General features: G+C 41.6%; 1 protein-coding gene across 1 annotated transcript; it reads right to left on the reverse strand.

Moving 5' to 3' along the window:
• Positions 1-19,797: 19,797 nt before the first annotated feature.
• LOC148778336 (uncharacterized) lies at positions 19,798-21,782 on the reverse strand. Its single transcript, XM_088834508.1, is given in 2 exon segments — positions 19,798-20,517; positions 20,520-21,782. Coding segments are annotated over 2 exon segments (1,578 nt in total). The 5' UTR covers positions 21,393-21,782; the 3' UTR covers positions 19,798-19,812.
• Between the last annotated feature and the right edge of the window lie 3,861 nt (positions 21,783-25,643).

The raw sequence follows: 25,643 nt of genomic DNA on the forward strand, positions 1-25,643 counted from the left end.
TGTTCAGGATAGCTTCACATGAAAAATACCAAAGTTTCATCCTGTTAGCCTCAAAATATTAAAATGCTTATTTTTAGTAGATGTCTAATTGGATCCCACATCTTTTTTTTTTAAACTTTTAATTTTTGGCTGTGCTGGGTTTTTGCAGCTCTGCGGGGGCTTTCTTCAGTTGCTGTGAGCCTGCTTCTCATTGCGGTGAAGTCTCTTGTTGTAGAGCACGGCCTCCTGCATGTGTAGGCTTCAGTAGTTGCTGCACGTGGACCCAATAGTTGCGGCTCACGGGCTCCAAAGCACAAGCTCAGTAACTGTGGCCCATGTGCTTAGTTGCCCCATGGCATGTGGGATCTTCCTGGACTAGGGTTTTAATAGGTGTCCCTGCATTGCAAGGTGGGTTCTTAACAACTGGGAAACCAGGGATGCCTCCTCCACATCTTTTTAAACCAGTTCTTTGCTACTGATTATTATTGAGACAATTTAGCTTCATCTTTATTGCCAAGTTCATTGTTGGGAGTCTAGGAGAGCATTTGATCTAACACTAGATTTTCAGTTGCTTGGATTTTTTTTTTTCTTTTTTTTTGTGCTTTGATAAACTGGGCATAGCATGTATTATTTTTATGAACTCGTATATGTTCACTGTTGGAAATTTAGACATATCATAATTTGTATAGGATAAATAAAGACTGACATGTACATTTATATAAATAGAATTACTGCTACTGTTGAAATTATGTGGCACCTTGCATACTCTCTTAATATATTTTAAGAACAATTTTGGCTAAAGTTAAACTAATTTGGGATTTGGGAGAGATAATGTGTGTGTGTGTGCGCCTGTGTATAAACAAAACAAATGAATAACACCACTGGTCTATTAAATTACAAACTCAGTTATCAAAAACCAGCTGCTCAGATTGTTCCAGATCCTTTGATGAGGAAGATCTCTAGAAGTTGACATTAGCAGGGTGGAATTTACCTCTATTTTGATGTTCCCTTAACTTTGACTGCCATACTTGTATCATTGGTTTCCACCATGATAGAGCATTTCATTCAATAGGATATTTTAGAATGTTTTGTTTTACTAAAATTCTTAAGACAGGCTTAAAGTTTAGGATTCTATAAATTTTGCTTTTGTGAAAATGTAATTTTAAAAACTCCCCCAAATTCCTCCTGCCAAATCATTGATAAAACTGATTCCCTAAAAGAGTTGACCATATGAAGCTTACCCCATGGAAATGTGTGTGCAATTTGTGGAAAGATAGGTCCAGAGGATCTTCTAGGGCTTTACTGCCAGAGGTCTAGGAAGAGTCGATCCCCAGGTTAAGAACAGACCTAAAGTTTTCCAAAATGCTTGGACCTTGGTAAGATTTGTCACATAGTCAAATACAGTCTTAGTAAGGAAAGACTTTGTTCAAAGTGATTATTTCAAGAGGAGGGAAAGGGGCTGTTGTAGCAGGGGAAAGGGAACCATTGCATTTGGAGGACACTGTGACCAGAGGATCTGCAAGGTCAAAGAATTTAGCAGAATAAATTTTCTTTTCTATCAAGAGAGATAAACAGGGCTAGATAGAACTGGGTGTGGGGGGAGTGGGATAAAAGAGTGACATTGTCTAAAAGTAGATCAGAGAAGGTTTTTCCATGAGGCCAGCCTGTTCTCTTGAGGAACTGTACGCTGGATCAGGATGAAGGTGGGCCAAAATTCAGGGTCCTGAGGCAAGGAGAAAAGCTTAACCAAATTTTGGTTAACCAGCATTTGGTCCTGATTGATCTGTGGAAACAAGCAGTTCAGTTAATTATTTACGAGGCCAAAAACTGGAATGACGGAGGGTCTGTGAATGGCTGTATTATAGGTCAATGAAGTGTGGGCAGGGACACATCAGTGAGTCTTACCTAAGTCATATGGTGAAGGGTGTCTTCAGAACACAAAAGAGAGAGAGGATTTCTCAACCTTCCTATTTTCTTGGAGCACAGGGCTTGAGTAAATATCAACATTGTGAGATCAGAAGTTGTTTTCTTTATCTAGCTCTGAGACTTTGACTCTGCAGCACTTGTGCTTGTATCTCCCGGGCCTCTTGGGCCTTTTGAACCTGGAATGTTGTGTACAGGGCCCCAGATTGCATCCAGGCAGAAGGGAATAGAACCAGAACTGCAAGACAGGTGAAAGGTGCAGCCTGTTAGCTAGCCTGACTGACCTGTGGCAAACAGCATGGCACTTCTTTCATACTTTTCTTCCTGAAAGGGCTGCAGTGAATGCCCAGAACTCCTTTCTCTTCAAGACTGTCCTCTGACCCTTTGAGGTTTGAGATGTTTGGACATAGGGAGTAGAGGCTTTCTTCTACTTTGTTGCGAGTTGAATATTCAGTTTGAATAGTTTTCAATTTTTTTAACTGACTTTTAAATCCTTCTGTAATTCTAATTAAGCTCATCTTCATCTCTGGAGCTTGGCTAGCTCTAAGGCAAGAAATAAAGGAAGCTTGCTTGCCAGGCCAGGCTTCCTAAGCTCTCACATCTCTACTTGAATTGATTTGCATTATAATGCACATGGGCAGGAAGATAGGTAAATTGAATGTGTGATTAACTGAGCAAAGAATAAAGTCCATATAGAGTTAACATTATTGCTAGGCTACTTGCAGGTCATTTCTGAAGGATGGAAACAGGCACTCTCTAAGAATGAATATATGAAATATGATGATTATCTTATTGAATATAAAACATTTATTACATCATCCAGTTCCTTTTTATTTAACATGAAATGTGTTAAACAATTTCTAAGATGAGAGCTAATCATGCTATGTGGAGGTAGTCCAGTGATGCAAATGGGAAAACCACTGGATCTGGAAATGATCCTTTTAGTACTAACAGGGAGATACAGTAAAATAATCCAGCCCTACCTGGGATGCTAGGATTTTCATATTTTCCTGCAAAAACTAAAGTAATGGTTTTTTAAAGTATATATCTGGCAAAAAATATATATCCTATCTCTAATTGGGTTTGGGGGAGTATTTAGTGCAGCCAGAAATAGGTATCATTTTAAAAAAATGAAAGAGATGACTTAAGAAGTTGCTTTGTCAGGATATGCTTTAAAACAACATCCTATACATCCTATACAGAAGCAAAATGTTTTGTCTGGCATATGATAGTCATGCTGCATGACCTAATGGCACCCAGAGAAAACATTCTTTTGACATTCATTGTAAATTTGGGTTCCTTCATTCTTGGCATTTTGTAAAATGCTTTGATAATTTAAATATCACCTTTAGACTTTCACAATACAATTGCTTAGATAAAGTTTATATTAATCATAACAATACACATATAAACACTTATACTTCATTGTCTCTTTCTATGTCAGAGTGTCCATGGACAGATTTTGCATAATCAAGTTAATAGTATTCGTGAATCTGCATGATACTTCTGGTTTATTCTCAGTCTTGGTTCTTTCCACTTTATTAAAACCAATCATAATAAGAAAATGTTTATTTCATAGGGAAAAAATCCTATTTGTAATTATTAGCATACCATATAGGGTGAGAGAAGGCAGTGTTTTATAATTGAATTATGTACAATAAAAATGTGCTGGGAATAATGCTTCTGTATGTTAAGAGTGAACTCAGATCTCTAAGAAAAAGTCTTGTATTTTTTAATAAGTAAAAGGTTTATCTTAAGCCATTTCTGAAAAGCAATGCTGCTGATGTTACACATGCTGAACATGTCTAAGTAAATTATGGTAGAAATTTTTTTCTCTTGTCAATGAATTTCTAGACTTCTGCAAGATACGATGATTTTAATGAAAAGACCTAAGACTGGTCAATTCTAATACCTAATACAGCACCCAGCTGTGACTTAAGGGACGTATAATTAATATATGACATTTTCAACATTAAGGTTGTTATTACTACTCTTTTGCCAAAGTAATTTTAATTACTTGCTAGATCTCAGAATATTACTTTCAACATATAAGTGAAAACTTTCATGATACATCATTTACCTACTTTAAAATGTAGTTTAATTCAATTGCAATTCCACATTTTAAACACATGGTCTTAGCTACCACGGGTAGAAATAAAATTTCAGCCAATCAGCACACATAAATGGTCAAAGTTTGTACAATACAATAATACAACTTATAGATATCATGAGATTCCTATGTTTGTTGGTAAGATTTTTAAAGAACAAGCAGTGCTACAACATAAATTCAATCATGTGGTAATAATTCCAATAAAATTTTAAAATTCTACAAACTTACCCAATCTGGTGACTAAACTATATTTTTGTTTGTTGCTTATTTTGCTCAATTTAGAATCCCGATGTACTCCCACTTCTGATTTGTAAAAACAGTATTAACTTTAGTCATTTGTTTCGATTGCAAAGCTGGTGAGTGTATTTACCTTGTTAAAGATAATTATTATCCAAAACTTGCGTTTCCTTAATTCATGCTCGAGAATTACCTAACAAGGTTGCCTGAGTTTGAGAATCACCTGATTTTCTCTGGGAATGTAACTTTGTTTTATTTAGAATTCACACTTGATTAGACCCTAGGCATCTGACAATTCTGAAAAGTCAGAAGTTAACTTTTAAAAATTAAGGTGTGGTAATACTCTTTTCTCTCCAGTAGAAAATACCTTAAATTTTCTACTGGACAGAAGTAAATTAAAAGTTAACGTTTTCACTGAACCATAGGAATAATCAATCTTGTAATTTTCTAATCTTATTTTACCTTTCTTGTTTTAAGGGCTGTAGACAAGCCCCGTTCCTCTCATCTTTTTTTAAACTAACTCTGCCATCTTGCTGGTTCCCTCCTTATGAGGTTAAATAAAGCACTGAGAGGTGCTCACAATTCATTGGTGAGAATTAGGTTTCTTTTAATATTTTGAGAATTATGACTTAATAACCTAATGGTTTTTAGAAATAAAATAAGTAGAAATGTAAGCAGAAAAAGAAGCAGAAGAAGAAAAGGGGAAGAAGGAATTAGGTATTTATCTACGAGATTATTCCAAATGGTCCATTGAGTCCAGTTGTGATAAATTACTGTAAATGTTTAAAATCTTTTAATCAATAAACTGAAATTGTGCTACCCACGAACAACTGCTTTCTTTCTCTTTTGAAGGGTACAACCCAGAATTGGAACAAATAATTAGAGTAGACTTACGTTACAAAACTTTGTGGGAAAGAGGCTTTCTATTCCTTATTCAATCCAATTTTACTATAGCGGACAGGTTTGTTGAACCCTTTCCTGTCAAAAACTTCAGTGAGTTTTATCTGTGTATGTATGTTTGTACATACATGTATACCTTTGTTATTACAGTTAAGATGTTGATTGCTCACATAAAGGCATTATGGATAAAAACAAAAGTTTCCAAATGATGATGTTTAAAATTGCAACGCTCATCAAATCAAAAGAAAAAGGCACCAAATGTTGGAACTTAAAGACAGGAATGCTTTGATATTAAATCTAGAGAACTTTGGTTAAATTCTTTGTACACTAGGTATGGATGACACCATAACTCCCTGCAATCAGTACTGAAAAAAAAGAGACAAATACACACAGACACATGCCACACACACACACACACACCCACACCCCACACAAGGCAAGCATACATATATATATTTCCTCATTGAGGATCTCTTATATAAAAAAGGTCTGCATATAAAAGACAGTCCAGAGACATCTTTGAAGGTTTTCTTTCAAAGCAGCTTCTCTTTCTCATGTGTCTGGGGATTTCTGTTATTAATTGAAGTTAATTTTCTAGGATATCAGTTTGCCATGCACGTGGGAAAGATTGATAGCCTCTTCGATTCTCAAGAGTGTTGAAAATGACACTGTTCCATCACCGGGTGCCTTCACTTTTATCATCACAAATCAAATTATAAACATCGGGGCAACCTTGCTGGAATCTGGCTTCGGGAGATTTCCATAAGATTAATTAGGCGGCCAAAGCAAAGATGGTAAAATAGAAAGGGGGAGGGGGAGGGAGGAGGGAGAGTGGAACCATTCATTCCTCACAGAATGGAAGTCAATTCAACAATGGGTAATTAGCGTGGGCCACAGATTCTCAAAGGCACTGAGGACACTGGACTCTTTCTCGCACTCTGATGTTTAGTGCCGTATTGTGGACCCCTCATTTAATTAGTGCACTTTGATACCCACAGGAGTTTGAGGCTCCAGGGCATGCTAAACACAGACTGACACCAGCAAGCTTCTGCCTCCTTCCACTCTAATTAGAGACACAATGAGCTGCAAAGACAATGTTTTACTCCAAGATTTCTTCTGCAGATACCTCTGGCAGGAAACAATCGTTTATTTTGTGTCTATATTGGTATTCAGATTAAATTGTTAGCATGCAAAAGATGAGCTAAGGGCACATATCTATTAAAAATGCTTAGCAGCGTTCAAAAATTATGGAAGCAATTTGTGCAAAAAATATGTTTTCCCTTTTGGAAACTATTTTCTGCTGGTCTATTTAGAAATAAACTCTAAACAAAAATGCAGGTTGCATTCTAAAGTAAATATCAGTACTTTCTTAAAATAGCCATAAGTTCTATGCCTTAAACAAATGCTTCTAAAATTATCTAAAAGGGAGAGGGAGAAAAAGAGGCAAAACCCCTCTCCTCCTCTGAATTCAACTGCATTGAAATAAGTAGCCAATACTGGGGAAAATGACAGAGGTCATTTTTATAGGAAGATTGCTAATCTGTCTAGAGCTCTTTAAAGAAAGCTCTGAAACATTTCACAGTGCCAAGTTAAAAAAAATTTATGTTAGTTTTGATGGACAGTTCCATGCTGATTGGAAGAATATAAATATCCCAAGGGATACTGCATATTGAAAATTAATCTCAGCATCCACAAAATACTAGTATGTGTTGCTTTAACTACATACAGTAAATTCAGTGCCCCTAAAATTTAAACCCAGGGCAATAGTTTCTCTATCATTTTGTTGTCTCTGCTTATCTATAATACAAAACCAGCTTGTAAGACAAAATGTTGCAAAGCATCGTCAACAGAAATGAATCGGTGCTGTTACCACCTTATGCACCTATATGCCCATCTAGTTACTTACCTGCCTATTAACCAGTATCTAACTTTTGAGAAAATGAAACCAAAAACTTCACACACACACACAAAAAATCCATTTTGAGATTGTTGCCACAAAATAAGTATGTCTTAACTAACTTGTGATACACTTTGACACCAAAAATCTCCACCTCCCCATGTCCTGTATTATGTGTTATGAAATAGAGAGGAAAGACATTGTTAGGAAAGTGGCTTATTTTGTTTCTCAGAGTTGCCCTGATACTTTCCATAGACATTTTTCTGAGCCTTGTGCTGAATTTGCATCTACTTAAGGATCTGTGCAAAGATGACTGTGAGGATCTCCTGGGAGGACAGTTTTAAGACTGTGTATTAGTGGGGAGGAATGCCATGGCTATTTAGCAATGCCTTTCATTGGTTTGGCTTTGGATGAAGTGAGAGTCAGAGAACAAAGGAGTGGTGAGTTCAACTCCATGATTTTGTCTGCTCTTTCCTGAAGGGTCAAAGGTTTAGATCTAATTTACCTGCTGTACCAGTTACTTGGAGCTCTTTCACAGTGTATAGAATTTGTACCCAAATCTAGGAATCTAGTGGAGTCTGTCCTACCTATTTGTCTCTCTGGATGACCTCATGATTTTAGATTCCATTTCTTAGAACTATAGTCTCCTTTAGGCATTCTGGCAGATTATGATATATCATTAATTTGCAGTAAACTTGCCGGTGAATAGAGGCTACGTCCCATGTCTGAGTTGAATCTCAAAGTCAGACATGTAGGCCAAAAAACTTTGATAACGGTATGCGTTCTTAATAACGTTTCCAACTGAAATTTTCCCTTTATATTTGAGAAGTTCAAAAAGTTTTGAGTTAGTCATTAAGAAGCCATTGTCCTATTCTATGTCCTCTGGTGTTTTTTGATGGTATTCAGAAAATGGCAAAACAGTATGCTGTCCAAGTGTGGGGAAAAGACTATACCTATGAAAGGAATATTAAAGATTCACACTGAAGCCTAAACTAAAGAAAACTTTCTTATTTGTTTTAACCAAGTAGATATTTTTTAAGCACTTGATGACTATGCTTATATTAAGCATTTTATATTTCAGAAAGTACCTATACCTGCAGATGTACCTATACCTTTTGGGAGAGAGTTAGCAGTATCATGTATTATATAACTGTTAGTACTAATGCTTTTGTTAGCGCCACTTGAAAGCAGAATCCTGCCTCCCAAAGGTAACCATCTAAGTCACTGATGGAACCGCTGAATAATTAGCTAGCAATACCTTACATATTAATGTTTCAAATCTTCCATCACTTGAAGTCCTATATTCAGTCTCAGCACACATTCCTAAAAAAAGATTCATGCTTCTAGCTAAAAAAGTAGGAGGTTCTCTTCAGATATAACAGCAGACACTGTGCTCAAAGAGAGATTATCAGTCCCATTATGAATAGTTTATACATATACCTTCATGTTTTCTATATGTCTTGTTGAAAATCGTCTCATCCGTTATTAAGGCATGCACTAGATTATAGGTGTTTATGGGCACCACTTTGTTTTTTAAAGCAACTGACTAAGGAGAAATTCCTTGAATATGCAACATCCATAGAAAAGTTGAACTTTATTGGTCAAAAAGGTTAGTATTTTCAAATCACCTATTTGCATAGTAGAATTACATTACGTAGACTTGTATTTAGGCAACCCCGAAGATAGATGAATGTTAAATGCCATGCAGCCTTGGTTAAATGTGACAGCATGGAGCACCATGCTATGACATTGTTTTAGATTACAGGCTATGCCAAAATTCATTTAATAGCACGATCAGGAAGAAGTGAAAGGATCCCAATGAAAGGTTTCTATGCTCATCATACCTGCCTTTTAAAGTTTCCCTTATTTCCATTAGCCTATTTTTTCCTGTTCTTCTCTATATTCCCTTTTCATTTAGAAATTCATTTCATTCCCTCCTGTATTCAATGATGCTCCTTGCTTCAGGGACCCTTTATAGTAATTTATTCCATATGCTGATTATCCTTTGTGTAAAAGACTTTTGCCTTCTTTTTTTCCCCTTGTTCCCAACTTTCTAATTTTCAGATCATATCTACTCACTTCTCTGGTCTTAGAGCATAAAGAATTTGCTTGGATCAATTTTATCAATCCACCTTATAATTTTTAAAACTTCAATTGTATAACATGAAGTCATTTCTTTTCCACTGAGAATTTGTTCAACTTTCCCCATCTTTTCACATGACTTAATTGCTGAGATCTGGTATCATTCATATAATTGCTCCATACCATTCACCTGAAGAGCAATTAAACCTTGCAAATGTTTGGTGACCAGCACTGTTTAAATTATATAAGGCAAGGACTAGAAAAGTTGTATCAATAGCAATACTATAATGTTTTCAATTGATAAAAGACCTGAGTGACTCAATTTATGTTTATTATTACTAACATTTTATATTACATACTTCAGTAAGCTTCAGGAAACAAAAAATAGTTCATTATCTATCATTTGACAGGGGAATTGTGTGTGTTTGTTTTAATAATCCATTAACCCAAATAAAGACAAACTTTTTTTGTAAAACACATCAATGCTCAGGTTTCCATTAGGTTTATACCCATACAGTTTGAAGGGCTGGTTTAATAAAATTACATTAGTTATCTCCCAGAAGGCTTATTCAAGCTTCTTCTGCCCTGTTAGATAGTATTGGTACATTTTAAGTAAATAGATATTTCTTTTCCAGAGAACCTCCCACCTATACTTATGAGTCTTTTTATTTCTAAATGGTAAAATAAGTGGGATATTAATACACAAAGCAGACAAGTAAACAAGAAATATGCCCTCAAAGACATGATTTAGGTAAGGCGCATCTATGTTTTTTTAAAAAATTCATTTACTACTCACACATTTAATTGAATACCAGTTTTGACTCATAATAAATATTGATATGAAATCTTAAAGGTATTAGAGGATGGAAGCTTTAAAAACATTTGTTAATGGTGGATTCTTTCTCAGAAAGAATAATAGTGCTTATTTTTAAAAGCCTTGCTGTGACCTTTACTTAGTATGAATTAGGTGACTTGGGAAAAACTAGTTCTCTGATAACTGCACTTACTTAAAAATTGTTCAAATGAAGTTAAATTATAAAATGATTATTTTTAAAGACAATGAAAAAAGCTTTTTAGAGGTTTTCCTACACTCAGATGTCTACAAATTGCTTGTATGTAATATCCAGTGTTAAAGCTCTGAATGAATATGGATGCAGGGCAGTGTGCAAACTGCCCAGACCCTCACATTATCTTAATGACTTGGAGCAGCAATTCTCAATCACCTTACTGTCCTGTACTTTCTGAAATACCTCTTCAATGTTCACTGTTCTCCATATAGGGACAAGGGCCCCTACATAAGAGATTTCAGCATAGACATTCTTTTGACTAATACCTACCACTAAAATGACTGTATTTTTTACTTAAGAACAAAATGATGGGTAGTTTTGGTGATGGGGTCAAAAAACACAGTTATTTTTCTTAGACCAGTGTTCTCAACTCATGCTGCACATTAATATCACCTGGAAAGCTTTAAAACATGCCAGTCTCCAAGTCTAATCCCAGGCCAGTTAAGTCTGTCTTTAGGAGAGGGATTTGGAACTGATTGTTTTCAAGCTTGAGTGATACTAACAGACATTCAGAGTTGAGATGCATTTATTTAAACTGATAATTCTCACCTGGATCAGGGTGCATATTAGCTAGACAATATCTTCTAGAACGCACAGAATGTGGGGTGGGGGCACAGACAATATTTTAAACAATTCCCACAGACTGCATGGCCATTCTTGTTTACTCAAAGTAGCATCTGAATGACACATCAATGTGTATTATTATAGAGCTTGCCGCATGATGCTAATGTGCCCTTCACTGACATTTGAGAATCATATACTTAGGTTATGTGTCCATGCACATATGTATTAATAGGGTTGAAGAAACCAATTAATTGTTTCTAAGAGCTGCAGATTTATCCTAAAAACTAACATTGAATTCAGCATTTCTGGAATGTGTCAGAGGATACCCCAAAATTTTTATTCATGGGAGATGTGTATATGTACATGTTTCTCAAAGTGTTTTCTTTAGAACAAAGTCTTGTGGTGAGATAATGGTTATGTCTTTCCATACCAAAAAACATGTTGGGGGTGGGCAGTTCTTTGATCTGATAAGATTGGGAGATGTAGTTTCAAGAAGTACTAAAATAGACTTCTTTAAAGCATAATTTATGAGAACCTGAAATGTGCTGATATATCCTGGGAATTTTCTAGAGCAGTGTTCTTCAGATTTAATGCACATACAAATTTATTTGGAGGCATAGTAGAAAGAATGCTTGTTAGGGATCTTGTCACTGCTAATAAGTCAAAATAGGAATGAAGGGGTCATAAAAGGAACTAATATTTATTGATTGACTACTATTAAATAGTTACATGTGGTTAACACATTTATGAGATAGGTGATGTTTTCCTATTTTACAGATAAGGAAACTGAGGTTGAAAGAGATGAAATAACTTGCCCCAAATCATAGAATTACCAAGTGATTCTGAATCCAAGTTTATCTTATTTCCAAGCCTGTGCTCTTCTCATCAAATCTTTTATCCCTTCCCTTTTCTTTTAAAATAAGGTTTAATAGAAAAATGAGTAAGTCCTAAGTGTATAGCTTGAAAAATTGCATTAGGCTTATACTCAAGTAACCATCATTCACAGCAAACTAGTGTATTTTCTTTCCCCAGTAAATTACTTCATACTCCTTCCCAGATAATGATCCTCCCTCTCAGAAGAGGCTCTATCCTGATTTCTATCACTGTTGGTTAGTTTTTGCCTGTTTCTGGACTTCATACAAATGGAAATATACCGTATGTACTCATTTATGCCTGTCTTCTTTCACTGAATACATTTGTGTTGAGATTCATCCATTTCCTTGTGTGTATATGTGGTTAATTCATTCTCCTATTGGTAGATGTTTACACCGTGGCCAGGTTTTTGATATGATGAATAGAGTCTCTATGAATATTCTTGTAAAATAAATTTTTAGATGTAAGCACTCATTCCTCAGGGAGGTCTACATAGCAATGGAGTTGCTATATCATAGAGTAAGCATAGAGTAAACTTTATTAAACCCTCTCATGCACCAAAAGCAGTGGTGCCATTTTACAAAGACTTTGTGCCATCAGCAATGAACGGCAGTTCCAGTTATTCTACTTTTTACCTCCTTAATTTCTTTTTATCCATTTTTCCTAAATATGCAAAATTAATAAAAAAGGAAAGTGTTCTTCTTCTAAAAGACTACCTTGGAATAGTGAACAAAATTAATAGAAAAAAAATTACCTTGATAACTGTTTGTGTGCCCACCCTACCCAACTTTAATAGGGTGATTTTCAAATCAAAGAAATAAAGACACAGTGAAATGGCCATTATAGAACCCAGGATAAGGGCCAAACACAGCTATTGATAAGGCAAAGATAAAAGGAAATATGAATAGACAAGGTGATTTAGAAGAAAAAGGAGGAATAAGCAGGGGAAAGCAGGAGGCATCAAGAACAAATACAAATGCGGATAGAACAATAAAGGCAGGTGGCAAAGTGACATGGATCCAGAATAGGTGAATGCCTGAAAGCCTTCACTGGCAGGGCAAACATCAAACAAAGAAAGCATGGCAGCCAGGGAGCAATCAGGAATTGCTTACTCTGAGTGGGTTCTGTTTAAAACTCAGCATGGAGTTATACTGTTACATAAGTTTTTCCTAAGAAGAATCACATTTTCCTCCCTCACTTACTGAGACTAATGTGATTACTAATGTGATTTTAGCCCCCACTTTTGCTTATCAATCACTGTTTCATTCATCAACCTGATTTTGGTGCAAGTTGGTGATTTACCCTGTCCTTTTCCACTGTGTGTGCCGAACTCAGGTGCAGACTCATTTCTTTGGTTTTGCCTCCTGCAATGTTGGGCTTCCCCTGTGGCTCAGCTGGTAAAGAATCTGCTTGCAATGTGGGTGACCTGGGTTTGATTCCTGGGTTGGGAAGATCCCCTGGAGAAGGGAAAGGCTACCTACTTGAGTATTCTGGTCTGGAGAATTCCATGGATTGTATGGTCCATGGGGTCGCAAAGAGTTGGACACGAATGAGATACTTTCACTTTTCTTTCTGCAATGTTGTCTCAGTGCTGTGGCTTCTCTTTATGTAACAGGCTTCTGTTTCTAGGCCAAACATTCCACAATTTCCCTTAGTCAATTTCAAGAGCTCAGCGGTATCACCTAAATTTGGAGCTCTAAACCAGTCTCCCCAAGCTAAAATTAATCACAAATCCCCAAAAAAGCGTTTTAAAGACACTCGCAGCATGAGTCTAAAAGTAGCTCTTTGAATGACTCTAAAAATACATAATACTCAGCTATACTTATTGATTGCTATTCTTGTCTACTGGCTCAGTTTCTTCATGGATGTTTGTATGGTCAGCGCATTCAAGATGTCTATTCTCTTCTTTTCTGTCCATCCACCCTCTGCTCAACCAGGACCTGCTTCATTCACATGAATATCCAAGTCTCTTAGTTACAGGGCTTAATCAGAACTGCCTACAGTGCTTACCCCAACCCCAACTGTTGGTTTCCCTGGTGACTGATGAGCCAACCAAATGTCAATTCTCCCTGTAAACCATAGCCTCCTTTTCTTCCAAGTGAAAGACCTCCACAGAGATCCTTCCTTCTAGGAGGACCCTCCCAGGGAACAACGAGACCACTCACGTCCGGATGCAATCAGCAAGAGGTTTATTCGAATGCCAGGTACCTGGGGCGACAAAGTCTGTCTGTAGTCTTTGCGCGCCTAACGGTTGGAGTGAGGGGTTTTTATAGGAACGGCGGAGGCGGGAAGCGCGGGTACAGAAGCGAGAAGCTTAGTTACTGGGTCTCTATTGGCTGATTTAAAAGCGAGGTCCCAATGAGGCGGTCTTTTGGGTGAGGCGGCAGGTTACACAAGCACCTATTTCTGTTTAAAGGATCAACCTGGCAGTAGCTTATTGGTCAGTTTATACATACACGGTAGCTCATTGGCCAGCTTTTGCGCACACGGGGTTTTGGGGGGGGTTTTACCATTTTTACTCTGATTGGCTCGACTTTTGGCGCCGGCGGGACTTTCCTTAGGAGGAGTTTCTTAATTCTTGGCGCCGGCGGGATTTTGTTAGGGAGGAGTCTGTGACTCAGGTTTGTGTGTCGCAATCCCCTCCTCCCTCTAGGGGCTTTTTGAGACCTGGCCCAAGATAGTCAAATTATGGTTCTCTCATTCCCCCATTTCTTTTGTGAATAAGAATGGAATCTTCCATTCGAGGTTTTTAATTTATTCATATTCACCTTGTCTTACCTGGTGATATTGCTGAGTTAGGACCAAGGCTTGCACAACTGACAGCCTGTCTCTAATGAACTGCATTAGTCGGTTGAAAATGCATGGGCCAAATAATAGTATGAGCAGGATAATGATTAGAGGGCCCATGATGGAGGAGAGTAGGGTCGTGAGCCAGGGAGAGCGATTGAACCAGCTTTCAAACCATCCCTGTTCAGTCTCGAATAATTTTTGTCTCTGTTTGAGCCTTTCTCTTAGCTTAGCCATATTGTCTCTCACTAGCCCGGTATGGTCTGCATAGAAGCAGCATTCTTCTTTTAGGGCTGCACAAAGCCCTCCTTCCTGCAAAAATAGGATATCTAACCCTCTCCTGTTTTGCAAAACTACTTCGGAGAGGGAGGTAAGTGACTTTTCTAGAGCGCTTACAGATTCTTCTAATGCTCTGATGTCCGTGTGCATGGCGGCCTGGAGCCGTCCGAACTGACTAGTTTCTATGAGTGCTGCCGTCCCCGTGCCTAATCCTGCCGCTATTCCTCCCACTCCGAGCAGCACGGCCAGGGTGATGGAAACAGGCTCTCTCCTATACCGAAACCTTTTTTCAAAATAGTTATAGACATACTCAGAACTATGGTAAGTTATTCTAGGCCATAACTCAACCAAGACACAGTAGTCAGTGATTCCGTTAAGCACTGCGGCAGAGACACATGGGGTTAGCCCGGTGCTGCAAGCCCAATAGGTTCCATTAGGGGCTTCTAGGTAGTAGGTGCCTCTGGTTATCTTTTTGGTGATGTTACATAGGGCCTGGTGGGTTTTAGGAACAGTCCCGAGGCAAAGTCCTTTCCCAGATACCTGGGACAAGGTTAGTTTGTGCTGAGTGCCAGAAGTACATCGGCCGGAGACCTGGGTATGATTGGAGTAGTTGCCCCCGACTGCTATACCCTCGTAATAAGGGGGGGCTAGACACTAAGCACAGCCAGCACTCTTGGGTCCTGTCAGGGTCAGAGGCGTTAAGGGCGAGGTAGGCTCCCTGTACCAGGTTGAATAATCGAACCCTAGTTTCTGGCGTAGGGGTCTCTGATGGTCCTGACAGAGGTGTCAACTGACTAGGTGAGGGGGTGTTACTTTTGATTCCTGAGCTATTTTTAGGGACTTGGGGGTTTGGAGCTGTCAGGACGGTGTTGGGTCCGACAGCAGCAGTGGGGCCTGGTGTTTTTATGGTTTGGAGGATGGTTATGATACCCCCGTAGAAGGGGCCCCACCAGGTGGGCCCTGCATTGGTCTGAATTCCCCAGCTGAGCCCCGAAGCCCAATGGAGTTTTTTTGCTGTTTCTTGGTTGAACGTTATCTTAACTTGGGCATACTTATCTTTTCCGTCTGGGCCTGGGGAATATGCACCCTCGTCGGGGGCCTTTAGTGCAAACGAAAAGGTAATTCCATCCCTGCTTCCAACGTCCCACTTACGGTTGCCGTCATTAGAGGTCACGCAGGACCAAGAACTACACCAATAATGTTGCATGCCCCCGCAAGTTTTCCAGTTTTTCAGGTACCCTGGGCATGCCCAAAACCCGTCGGCCTGCAGAAGTCCCCCAGTCCCATCTATCTGTACAATGTCTTTGAAGTTGAAATACAGATCTGGCCACCAAGTGTTGGGGGGGTGAGTCTCGGTGGTTGAGTTGAGTACCTCGCCAGTGAGCCCATCGAGAAGTTTCCAGGTTATTTGTTTTGGGGTATGGGGGTTAGCAGGGGATACAGGTGACAGGGAACTCAAGATTATAAGGATTATAGTTATATAATCTTTGAAAGTCTTATCTTGAGTGGATTTTGAGAGCGTTGAAGCTTCCATCGGGGCGGTCCGTCTGGGCTGTCTTGGCTGGTGTCGGCGGAGCCTGATGACGGGGCACGCTTAACGTGCGAGGAGTGGATCCAAGCAGCGATGCCGTCTACCTTCAGGGCGGTTGGGGTAGTCAAAAGGACTGTATAGGGTCCTTTCCACCGGGGCTCGAGGTTTTTAGTCTGATGTCTGCGGACCCAGACAGAGTCTCCGATCTGAAACGGGTGTGGGATCACGGGTTTGTTTAGCTGTTCCTGGTAGGCTGCGGCCAGTGGTTTCCACACTTCTCTTTGCACGATCTGGAGCGCCTGCAGATGGGCTTTTAAAGAAGGGCTGTTAGCATGTCCAGCAATATGGGGACCGAGGAGAGTGGTGGCCGGCGGTGGGGCCCCATATAGTATTTCAAATGGGGTTAAGCCGAGGGGCCCTGGGGTATTTCGGGCTCGGTATAGGGCCAGGGGCAGTAGGGACACCCAGTCTCTGGAGCCAGTTGCAAGCGTTAATTTGGTTAAGGTCTCCTTGATGGTTCTATTCATTCGCTCTACCTGCCCTGAACTTTGGGGTCTGTAGGCGCAATGTAATTTCCAATTAATCCCCAACAGCTTAGCCACCAGCTGACTTACCTGGGAGACGAAGGCTGGCCCGTTATCGGTCCCTAGTGTCTGGGGCATTCCATACCTGGGAAAAATTTCTTCTAGCAGCTTCTTGGTGACCGTTCGGGCCGTCTCCTGTTTCGTGGGGAAGGCCTCTACCCAGCCAGAAAAAGTGTCCACAAACACCAAGAGATATTTATAGCCATAGTGTCCTGGTTTTATCTCGGTGAAGTCGATTTCCCAATGTATGCCTGGTCGGTGTCCCCGCACCCGGGCTCCGACCCCATATCGGGCCTTGTTTGCATTAACTTGGGCGCAGGCCCTGCAGTCGCCTGCCACTTGCTGTAAGAGCCTGTCTCCCTCTAATAAATAATATGGGTTTTCCTTTTCTATGAGGGCCTTCATTTTTCGGGGGCTAAGGTGAGTTAATCTGTGTAGATGGTCAAAGAATTCCTGAGTCTGTTTCTTGGGCATTACTGGCTTTTGTTGATAAGTCCAGCATCCCTCTTCAGGTTTATAGGAAGCTCCCATCTTCCGTAGTAGGCCTATGTCTTCTTCAGTATACTGGAACGGCCGATTTGAGACATAAGTATTGACAAGTCCCGAGGCCAGAGGGAGGATTTGCAGGGCATTGGGTGGCCCGTTTGAGGCCGCCTCACGGGCCGCTCTGTCGGCCATCCGATTTCCTCGTGCCACGGGACTGTCTCCTCTTTGGTGTCCTGGGCAATGTACTATACTGAGTTTTTGGGGAAGAAACAGGGCCTTTAGTAAATCTAGAATCTCAGTCTTATTTTTGATGTCTTTACCCTCAGAGGTAAGGAGCCCTCTGCGTCTATAAATTTCTCCGTGGATGTGGGCTGTAGCGAATGCGTACCGGCTGTCGGTGTACACATTTAACTTCTTACCTTCTGCCATCCGGAGGGCCGTGGTCAGGGCGATGAGTTCGGCCTTCTGGGCTGAGGTCCCCGGCGGAAGGGCTTCTGCCCAGATTACCTCGGTTTCTGTAGTCACAGCTGCCCCCGCTTTTCTTTGTCCGTTGTCTACCAAGCTGCTACCGTCGGTGTACCAGGTGAAGTCCGCGTCCGGCAATGGTCGGTCTGTCAGGTCTGGCCTGGTCCCATGCGCCTCCGCAAGAATCAAGTGGCAGTCATGCCATTCGGGTTCTTCCGGGATCGGGAGCAGGGTGGCCGGGTTGAGTGCCACGATGGGACCGAAATGCACTCGGTCTGTGTCCAGGAGCATGGCTTGGTAGTGAGTCATCCGGGAATTGGATAGCCAGCGGTCTGGTGGCTGTCTGATGAGGGCTTCAACCGCGTGTGGGGCAAAGATGGTTAAGGGCTGCCCCATGGTCAACTTGTGGGCGTCCTTGATGAGGACCGCAATAGCCGCCACCATGCGCAAACAGGGTGGCCAGCCTGAAGCCACGGGGTCTAGCTTTTTCGAGAGGTAGGCTACAGGACGTTTCCAGGGTCCTATATCTTGGACCAGGACCCCTTTTGCATAGCCCTGTTTTTCATCTACAAACAGTCTAAAGGGCTTGGTCAGGTCTGGGAGCCCGAGAGCCGGGGAAGTCAATAGAGCTCTTTTGACATTTTTGAAGGCCACAGAATGTTCCTCCCGCCAGTCAAACAAGGCTCCTTGTTTTGTAAGGGGGTACAGAGGTGCGACCATTTCGGCGAAGCCTGGTATCCAGAGGCGACAGAACCCTGCAGCCCCCAGGAATTCCCGCAATTGGCGGGGGCTTTTGGGGGCAGGGATGTTCATAATGGTCTGTTTACGAGCTTCTGTCAGCCACCTCTGCCCTCCCTTGATCTGGTATCCCAGATAGGTGACCTGTTGTTGACAGATTTGGGCCTTTTTTGCCGAAGCCCGATATCCTAGAGTCCCCAGGGTTTCAAGGAGGGCAGACGTACCTTCTTTGCAGCTTTCCTCCGTTTTTGCTGCTAACAGAAGATCATCTACATACTGTAGTAGGATGAGAGCTGGATGTTGAACCCTGAAGTCAGCCAGGTCCCGATGTAGTGCCTCATCGAAAAGAGTTGGGCTGTTTTTGAACCCTTGCGGGAGGCGGGTCCATGTCAACTGGCCGGATATCCCTTGCTCGGGGTCTCTCCACTCGAAGGCAAAGAGGAGTTGGCTACTTGGGTGCAGTCTTAGGCAAAAGAAGGCATCTTTGAGATCTAGCACCGTGTACCAAGTGTGTGTCGGCGGCAACCCACTTAGTAGATTGTATGGGTTAGGGACTGTGGGGTGAATGTTTTCCACCCTCTTGTTGACTTCCCTCAAGTCCTGGACTGGCCTGTAGTCTCCTGACCCCGGTTTTTTTACGGGGAGGAGAGGGGTGTTCCATGGCGACTGGCAGGAGATCAGAATCCCCTGATCCAAAAGTCTTTTAATGTGTGGCCTAATCCCTTGGTATGCTTCTTGGGACATGGGGTATTGTCTGATCGACACAGGGGAGGCTGTGGCCTTTAGGGGTATTATCAGTGGCGGCTGTCGGACGGTTAGCCCCATTCCCCCGGTCTCGGCCCAAGCTAGTGGAAAGTTTTGCAGCCAGGGGGTGATGGCAGCAAGGTTTTTGGTCCTGTCGGGTCCTGCTTGTTCAAAAAGTTTGTATTCATCTTCTAATTTTAGGGTCAGGACATGAAGGGGTTGTCCTTGGGGCCCGGTAACATGGGCTCCTGTCTCTTTAAAATGTACTTGTGCTCTTAGTTTCGTAAGGAGGTCTCGGCCCAACAGAGGGTAAGGACAGTCAGGCACGTGCAAGAAGGAATGAGTTACCTCTCCAGTAGCCAGATGTACCTTCCGGTCCGTGGTCCACTGATACCGCTTGCCTCCTGTGGCTCCTTGGACCCACGCCAACTTGTTACTCAAGGGTCCCGCTGGGCGAGTCAGCACGGAGTGTTGAGCGCCGGTGTCCACCAGGAAGGTGACAGGTTGCCCCCCAACGTCTAGGGTTACCCTGGGCTCAGGGGGGGGGGCTCCTGGCCCTGACTGCCCTAGTCTTCCAAAGTTAGCAGAGCCGTCTGGGGCCTCGATCGGCGGGGCCCCTTTGGTCGCTTTGGGCAGTCTTTAATCCAGTGTCCTTTCTCTTTGCAGTATGCACATTGGTCTTTATCTACTCGGGGCCCCTTCCGCTCTCCCCCTAACTTATCCTGCCGCTGTCCTGAAACTACGGTGGCCAACAGTTTGCTAAACTCTTTATTTCTCTTACGGTCTCTTGCATTTTCCCTCTCTTCTGCCTCTTTTTTAAGCCTTTCCTCTCTTTCTTCTTGTGTCTCTCTCTTATTAAATATACGTTCTGCCTCTTTTACTAGGTCTTGTAAGGAGCTCTCTTTGAGATTTTCTAATCTCTCTAGTTTCTTTCTAATATCTGGGGCAGACTGCCAGATAAAGGACATGGGGAGGTTGCACCCCGGGTCTTCAGGGTTATAAGGAGTGTACATGCGGTAGGCTTCTTTAAGCCGCTCTAGGAAGGCGGAGGGGGACTCCTCAGGACCCTGGACGACTTGTTTTACCTGGGCCAAATTGGTGGGGCGTCTTGCTGCCCCTTGGAGACCCGCTATGAGCAACTGGCGATAGAGACGTAGGTGGTTCCTACCTTCAACCGTGGAGAAATCCCAGTCAGGGCGCCCCAAGGGGAAAGCAGCATCAATTTCATTAGGTAGTTGGGTGGGACGGCCATTTTCGCCCGGGACATTTTTTTTCGGGCCTCCAAAAAGACTCGCTGCTTTTCTTCAGTGGTTAGCAGTGCTTGCAGCAGCTGTTGGCAGTCGTCCCACGTGGGTTGGTGAGTAACTAAAATGGACTCAATTAAGGAGATTAGCCTGGAGGGGTCTTGGGAGAAAGAAGGATTGTTATTTTTCCAATTATAGAGATCGGAGGCAGAAAAGGGCCAGTATTGGGGTTGGCCATTTGACCCCGTTCGCAGAGGAAGGGCCTGCGAGGTGGAGTCTGGGGGTTGTTCGCGGCGGCCCCGCAGTCGTCCGGCCACCGGTGAGGGCGCCGGAGCGGTCGGGGCGCTGGGAGCTGCTTCTGCTGGGGCAGCTTCTCTCATTGGGGCAGGGCCTTGATAAGGTGGGGGGTCGTCGGTCAGGAGATCTATGAGGTGGCCTTCCTCCGGCGGTAACACCGGAACTGTCGTAGGTGGCCTCTTATCTTTAGGGGCTTTGGTCAGGGCTGGATATAAAGAAGAGTGGGTAGGTAGTTGGGTTGGGGCGGGTGAAGGGAGGAGCGGAGGGGTTGGAGCCGATGGGAGAGAGAGGCCTTTGGGGGTGACGAAGGGTTTGACCCAAGGCGGGGGAATACAGGCCAGGGCTTCCCAAGTTACGATGTAAGCCACTTGGTCAGGATGGCCATGCGGTCCTGGATCCATGATTCTGGATTTCACCTGAGAAATAATGTCAAGGTTAAATGTCCCATCCTGTGGCCAGCCCACGTTGAGGGTTGGCCATTCGGACGAGCAGAAGGTAACCCACTTCTTTTTACGAACTTCAACTGACTGGTTGCGGGCGATGGTCTGGACATCTTTCCAATGCTGTAAGGTAAGGCTTAGGGGGGTGGTTACGGATTGACCCATTTCTTCTAGAAGGACAAATCCCACAATGAAACAGACAAACAGTAGACAGACACCACAACACCAAAATCGCACAGTGCGGTCTTTGCGCAAAACTGAAAGCAAAAACTCAGATGGAGACGTAGATGAGGGTCCGGTTCCCTCGTCTCCCTGGAGTACCACGTACCCCTCGGACAGAGGCTGAGCCCCAAAAAGTCCGATTTGGTCCGTGGACTGAGACAGATGAGCACCGAAAAATCGGGCTCCGGGTAGCCGTGGAACGTCTTCCAGGCTTGCGGAAGGAAGTCCGAGCTCGTCAGCTCCTTCTCAGTTCCGCCAGATACAGATTGTTCAGCTGAACTCTAGAGCACATGTACAATACAGAAGCGTAGAAGCAGAGAAACACAGAGTAGAGTGTAGAAGCGCTGGCCAGCTTACCTCCCGGTGGTGGGTCGGTGGTCCCTGGGTAAGAAAAGGGTCCGATCCCGGACGAGCCCCCAAATGAAAGACCTCCACAGAGATCCTTCCTTCTAGGAGGACCCTCCCAGGGAACAACGAGACCACTCACGTCCGGATGCAATCAGCAAGAGGTTTATTCGAATGCCAGGTACCTGGGGCGACAAAGTCTGTCTGTAGTCTTTGCGCGCCTAACGGTTGGAGTGAGGGGTTTTTATAGGAACGGCGGAGGCGGGAAGCGCGGGTACAGAAGCGAGAAGCTTAGTTACTGGGTCTCTATTGGCTGATTTAAAAGCGAGGTCCCAATGAGGCGGTCTTTTGGGTGAGGCGGCAGGTTACACAAGCACCTATTTCTGTTTAAAGGATCAACCTGGCAGTAGCTTATTGGTCAGTTTATACATACACGGTAGCTCATTGGCCAGCTTTTGCGCACACGGGGTTTTGGGGGGGGTTTTACCATTTTTACTCTGATTGGCTCGACTTTTGGCGCCGGCGGGACTTTCCTTAGGAGGAGTTTCTTAATTCTTGGCGCCGGCGGGATTTTGTTAGGGAGGAGTCTGTGACTCAGGTTTGTGTGTCGCAATCCCCTCCTCCCTCTAGGGGCTTTTTGAGACCTGGCCCAAGATAGTCAAATTATGGTTCTCTCACAAGTAACAAGATTGTTCCTGCATCCTGCCTGCTCTTTGCCAAACATCATCACTCCAGGATTTTTGCTTCTGACTCATAAGAATCCTTATCCAAAAAGTCTTTTATGTCTCTGTCACTGCTTCTGGGTTCTTTCTTTGGTTTTGCTGCTGGGCAGTTACAAGCCTGCAGAACTGAGGGATGCAGCCCAATAATGTTATTTTACATTTGTGGAAAGTTTGCTGTATAAAATGATATGGAATTTAGACCCAGCTTGTTATGGTCAGCTCTCCCATTTGCCCAAGGAATTTTTAAGACCCATTTATGAGACTAGAACTTAATAGGCAACAGTTGTACCAAAGTTTTCTTTAGCCACCACCACATTAGAAGTTATCATTCATGTAAGGGTATGTAGAAAGAAGACAGGTCTTGCCATTTGAATCCCCTTCTTAGAGAACTTACAATTTGGAGACGCATGACCAAGAAATAGAAATGATCAACCAATAGCAGGGTAATTTATTTAATCTGTTCATTTCTCTTATGTATTATGCATTCAATTCAGTTCAGTTCAGTTCAGTCGCTCAGTCGTGTCCGACTCTTTGCGACCCCATGAATCACAGCACGCCAGGCCTCCCTGTCCATCACCAACTCCCGGAGTACACTCAAACTCATGTTCATCGAATCGGTGATGCCATCCAGCCATCTCATTCTCTGTCATCCCCGTCTCCTCCAGCCCCCAATCCCTCTCAGAATCAGAGTCTTTTCCAGTGAGTCAACTCGTCACATGAGGTGGCCAAAGTATTGGAGTTTCAGTTTTAGCATCAGTCCTTCCAATGCACACCCAGGATTGATCTCTACAATGGACTGGCTGGATCTCCTTGCAGTCCAAGGGACTCTCTGCTGAGTAGCAAGCTTCAAGTGGACGTATCAAATACATGAAGCTTTATAAGCCAATGGCCCAGGTTATATTATATATGATTGTTTAGTTCTACATTGCTATCCATATCAGGTAATTAAAATTTTTTCAAAGGACTGATTTTTGAAAAGCATGTTTAAGTCAGAAGCTTATCTTACTCAAAGCTGCAAAGTTTTTGTCTTGATTATTTTCATTAAAAGTTATACAGTGTTTCTGTCTCCTTAGATACTGCATAATTGTTTCAAATTAACCCAATAAGAACAGGATGCAGCTGATAGGTTTTATTGGTTCCATGGAGATTAAAATAAGAATTTTACTTTTTTTTTTTTCGGTCAAATATCAACCAAGAGTAAATAAAACAAGAAATAACTTCAGAAACCTATATGTGGAATATAAATGCATGACAAAGGACAGCAACAAAATTTTGGAAAAGTAATCTAAATTTTTTATAACTGTAAAGATACTCAATTGTTCTAAGAGGAAAAATATAAACAATATAAAGACTGTAACAGAGAAAGTAGCACTTGGTGCTTTACATAAGAACTAATTGCCAGTTTCATAAAATATACACGGGAGTTACAATCCTCACAGTCTATTTAATTATATATTTAAAAACTCATAAGAAATAAGAAAATATTAATTATCACCTACTACATAATTAAAATTCTTCAATGCATCTTTATATTTTCCTTTTTGCTTTGTATGTACACTTGTTTCAATTTATGACTACCAGCATATGATGCAAAAAATGCATATACTGTTAAAATCACTGACTTTATGACATCTTTTCTCTCCAATTTTCTATATGAAATAAGTGAATCAAAGACTTCTTTTTTCCACCCTATTGTTTTTACTCTAAAAGCCACTCAGGTCTTAAGAAGAAGAAACAGTAAGTACTAGTTTTAAAATAGTCTGTCAATCAATCAAGCACTTACACTTTGGGCAGCCCACTCATGGAGCTTTAGAAAAGATTTTTAAAAACACAAATAAAGGAAAATCACAATTAAATTAAATGTGGATTGGAAAATTCCATTTTATATTGATTTTATTACCAGAATTTGGAGAGAAGGCTTCTGATTGTATTAAGCTAATGTTGTAATGGGTGAAATGGAAGAGACAATTAGACCCTTGGCTAGTTGATCACAGAAAAAGTGTTCCCCTGAGCCCTTCATTCAAGCACCTGGGAGGAGGAGCGCATCCCCTTCTACTTAATTGATCCCTGTAAATCTCTTGGCTAGTTTTTGGCATTTTACTGTACTGTCTATAATGAGGAAGATGAGATGAAGGAGTGAAATCCCCAGGAATAAAATAGAAGATACTATGCTACCAGTCTCCTTTTATGAAGTTAATTGCAAATAATGATGGGTGAAAATTTTAGATCATCTGATATGGAATATAAAATATTTCAAAATTCTATTCTGCTTTTTTCATTCTTAGATAAAAAGTTTGTGGATATAAGTAAGCTTCCAGGTTTTCAAGAATTTTTGGGGGGTACACTACCTACTTCCAGCATGGTCTCTAAAATTGTGTGCCTCAGATAATATCCTCAAACAATGCATTTTTATCTAACTACCAGAAATATTTGCCCAAATAATTTGTGTTTGCAAATTTAGAGGCTGGGTTAAGACCATTTGCAAAAACTGGCCCTGGAAATGTGAAGTAGACAGAGCCTTTATATAGCATCATAAATATTAAAAGGTAGAAAACCTAGATCATTAAGTTCCAGAGAAGTACTGCACCATATCTACCCAGTTGACTCTCAAAAGAACAGGAGTGTGCAAATCTTTAGGAATGGGATTTTTAAGCTTCAACTTAAAAATTCCCCACCTTAGGCACAATTTATACATACTGATACACATTCTTGGGTTCAAAGATAGTTCAAGTACACCTTTCTTTTTTAAAATGGATATTTTGTTTTCCATTGACCTTTTTGCCAGATTTAAGCAGACATACCTTGAAAGGGAGGCTGATCTCCAGTCCTTTGTTTTGGTTTGTGAGGAATGAGTGTGGTAGGCCTTTACTCTACAGTACAATTCTGCTGTACCAACTCCAAATGGCCATTGCTTCCTATTACCTATTTAAAATACACAGTTGAGAGATAAAACATGGACAATCTGAGGTGCTAGAAAAGGAGAAAATAGGGTTTCATGAATTTTTTGCAGCAAATGGTATTCAGAACATAATGGTTAACAGTGACCAACCTTTAAGATTCTAGAATAAAATATAATTCTCGATTCTGTATGAGAATGAGAAGTTTTATTGAACAATTTTATAAAGAA

Source organism: Moschus berezovskii, chromosome 3 (assembly GCF_049115385.1).
Source record: "Moschus berezovskii isolate FMDL1 chromosome 3, NW_MosBer_1.0, whole genome shotgun sequence".
NCBI lineage: Eukaryota > Metazoa > Chordata > Mammalia > Artiodactyla > Moschidae > Moschus > Moschus berezovskii.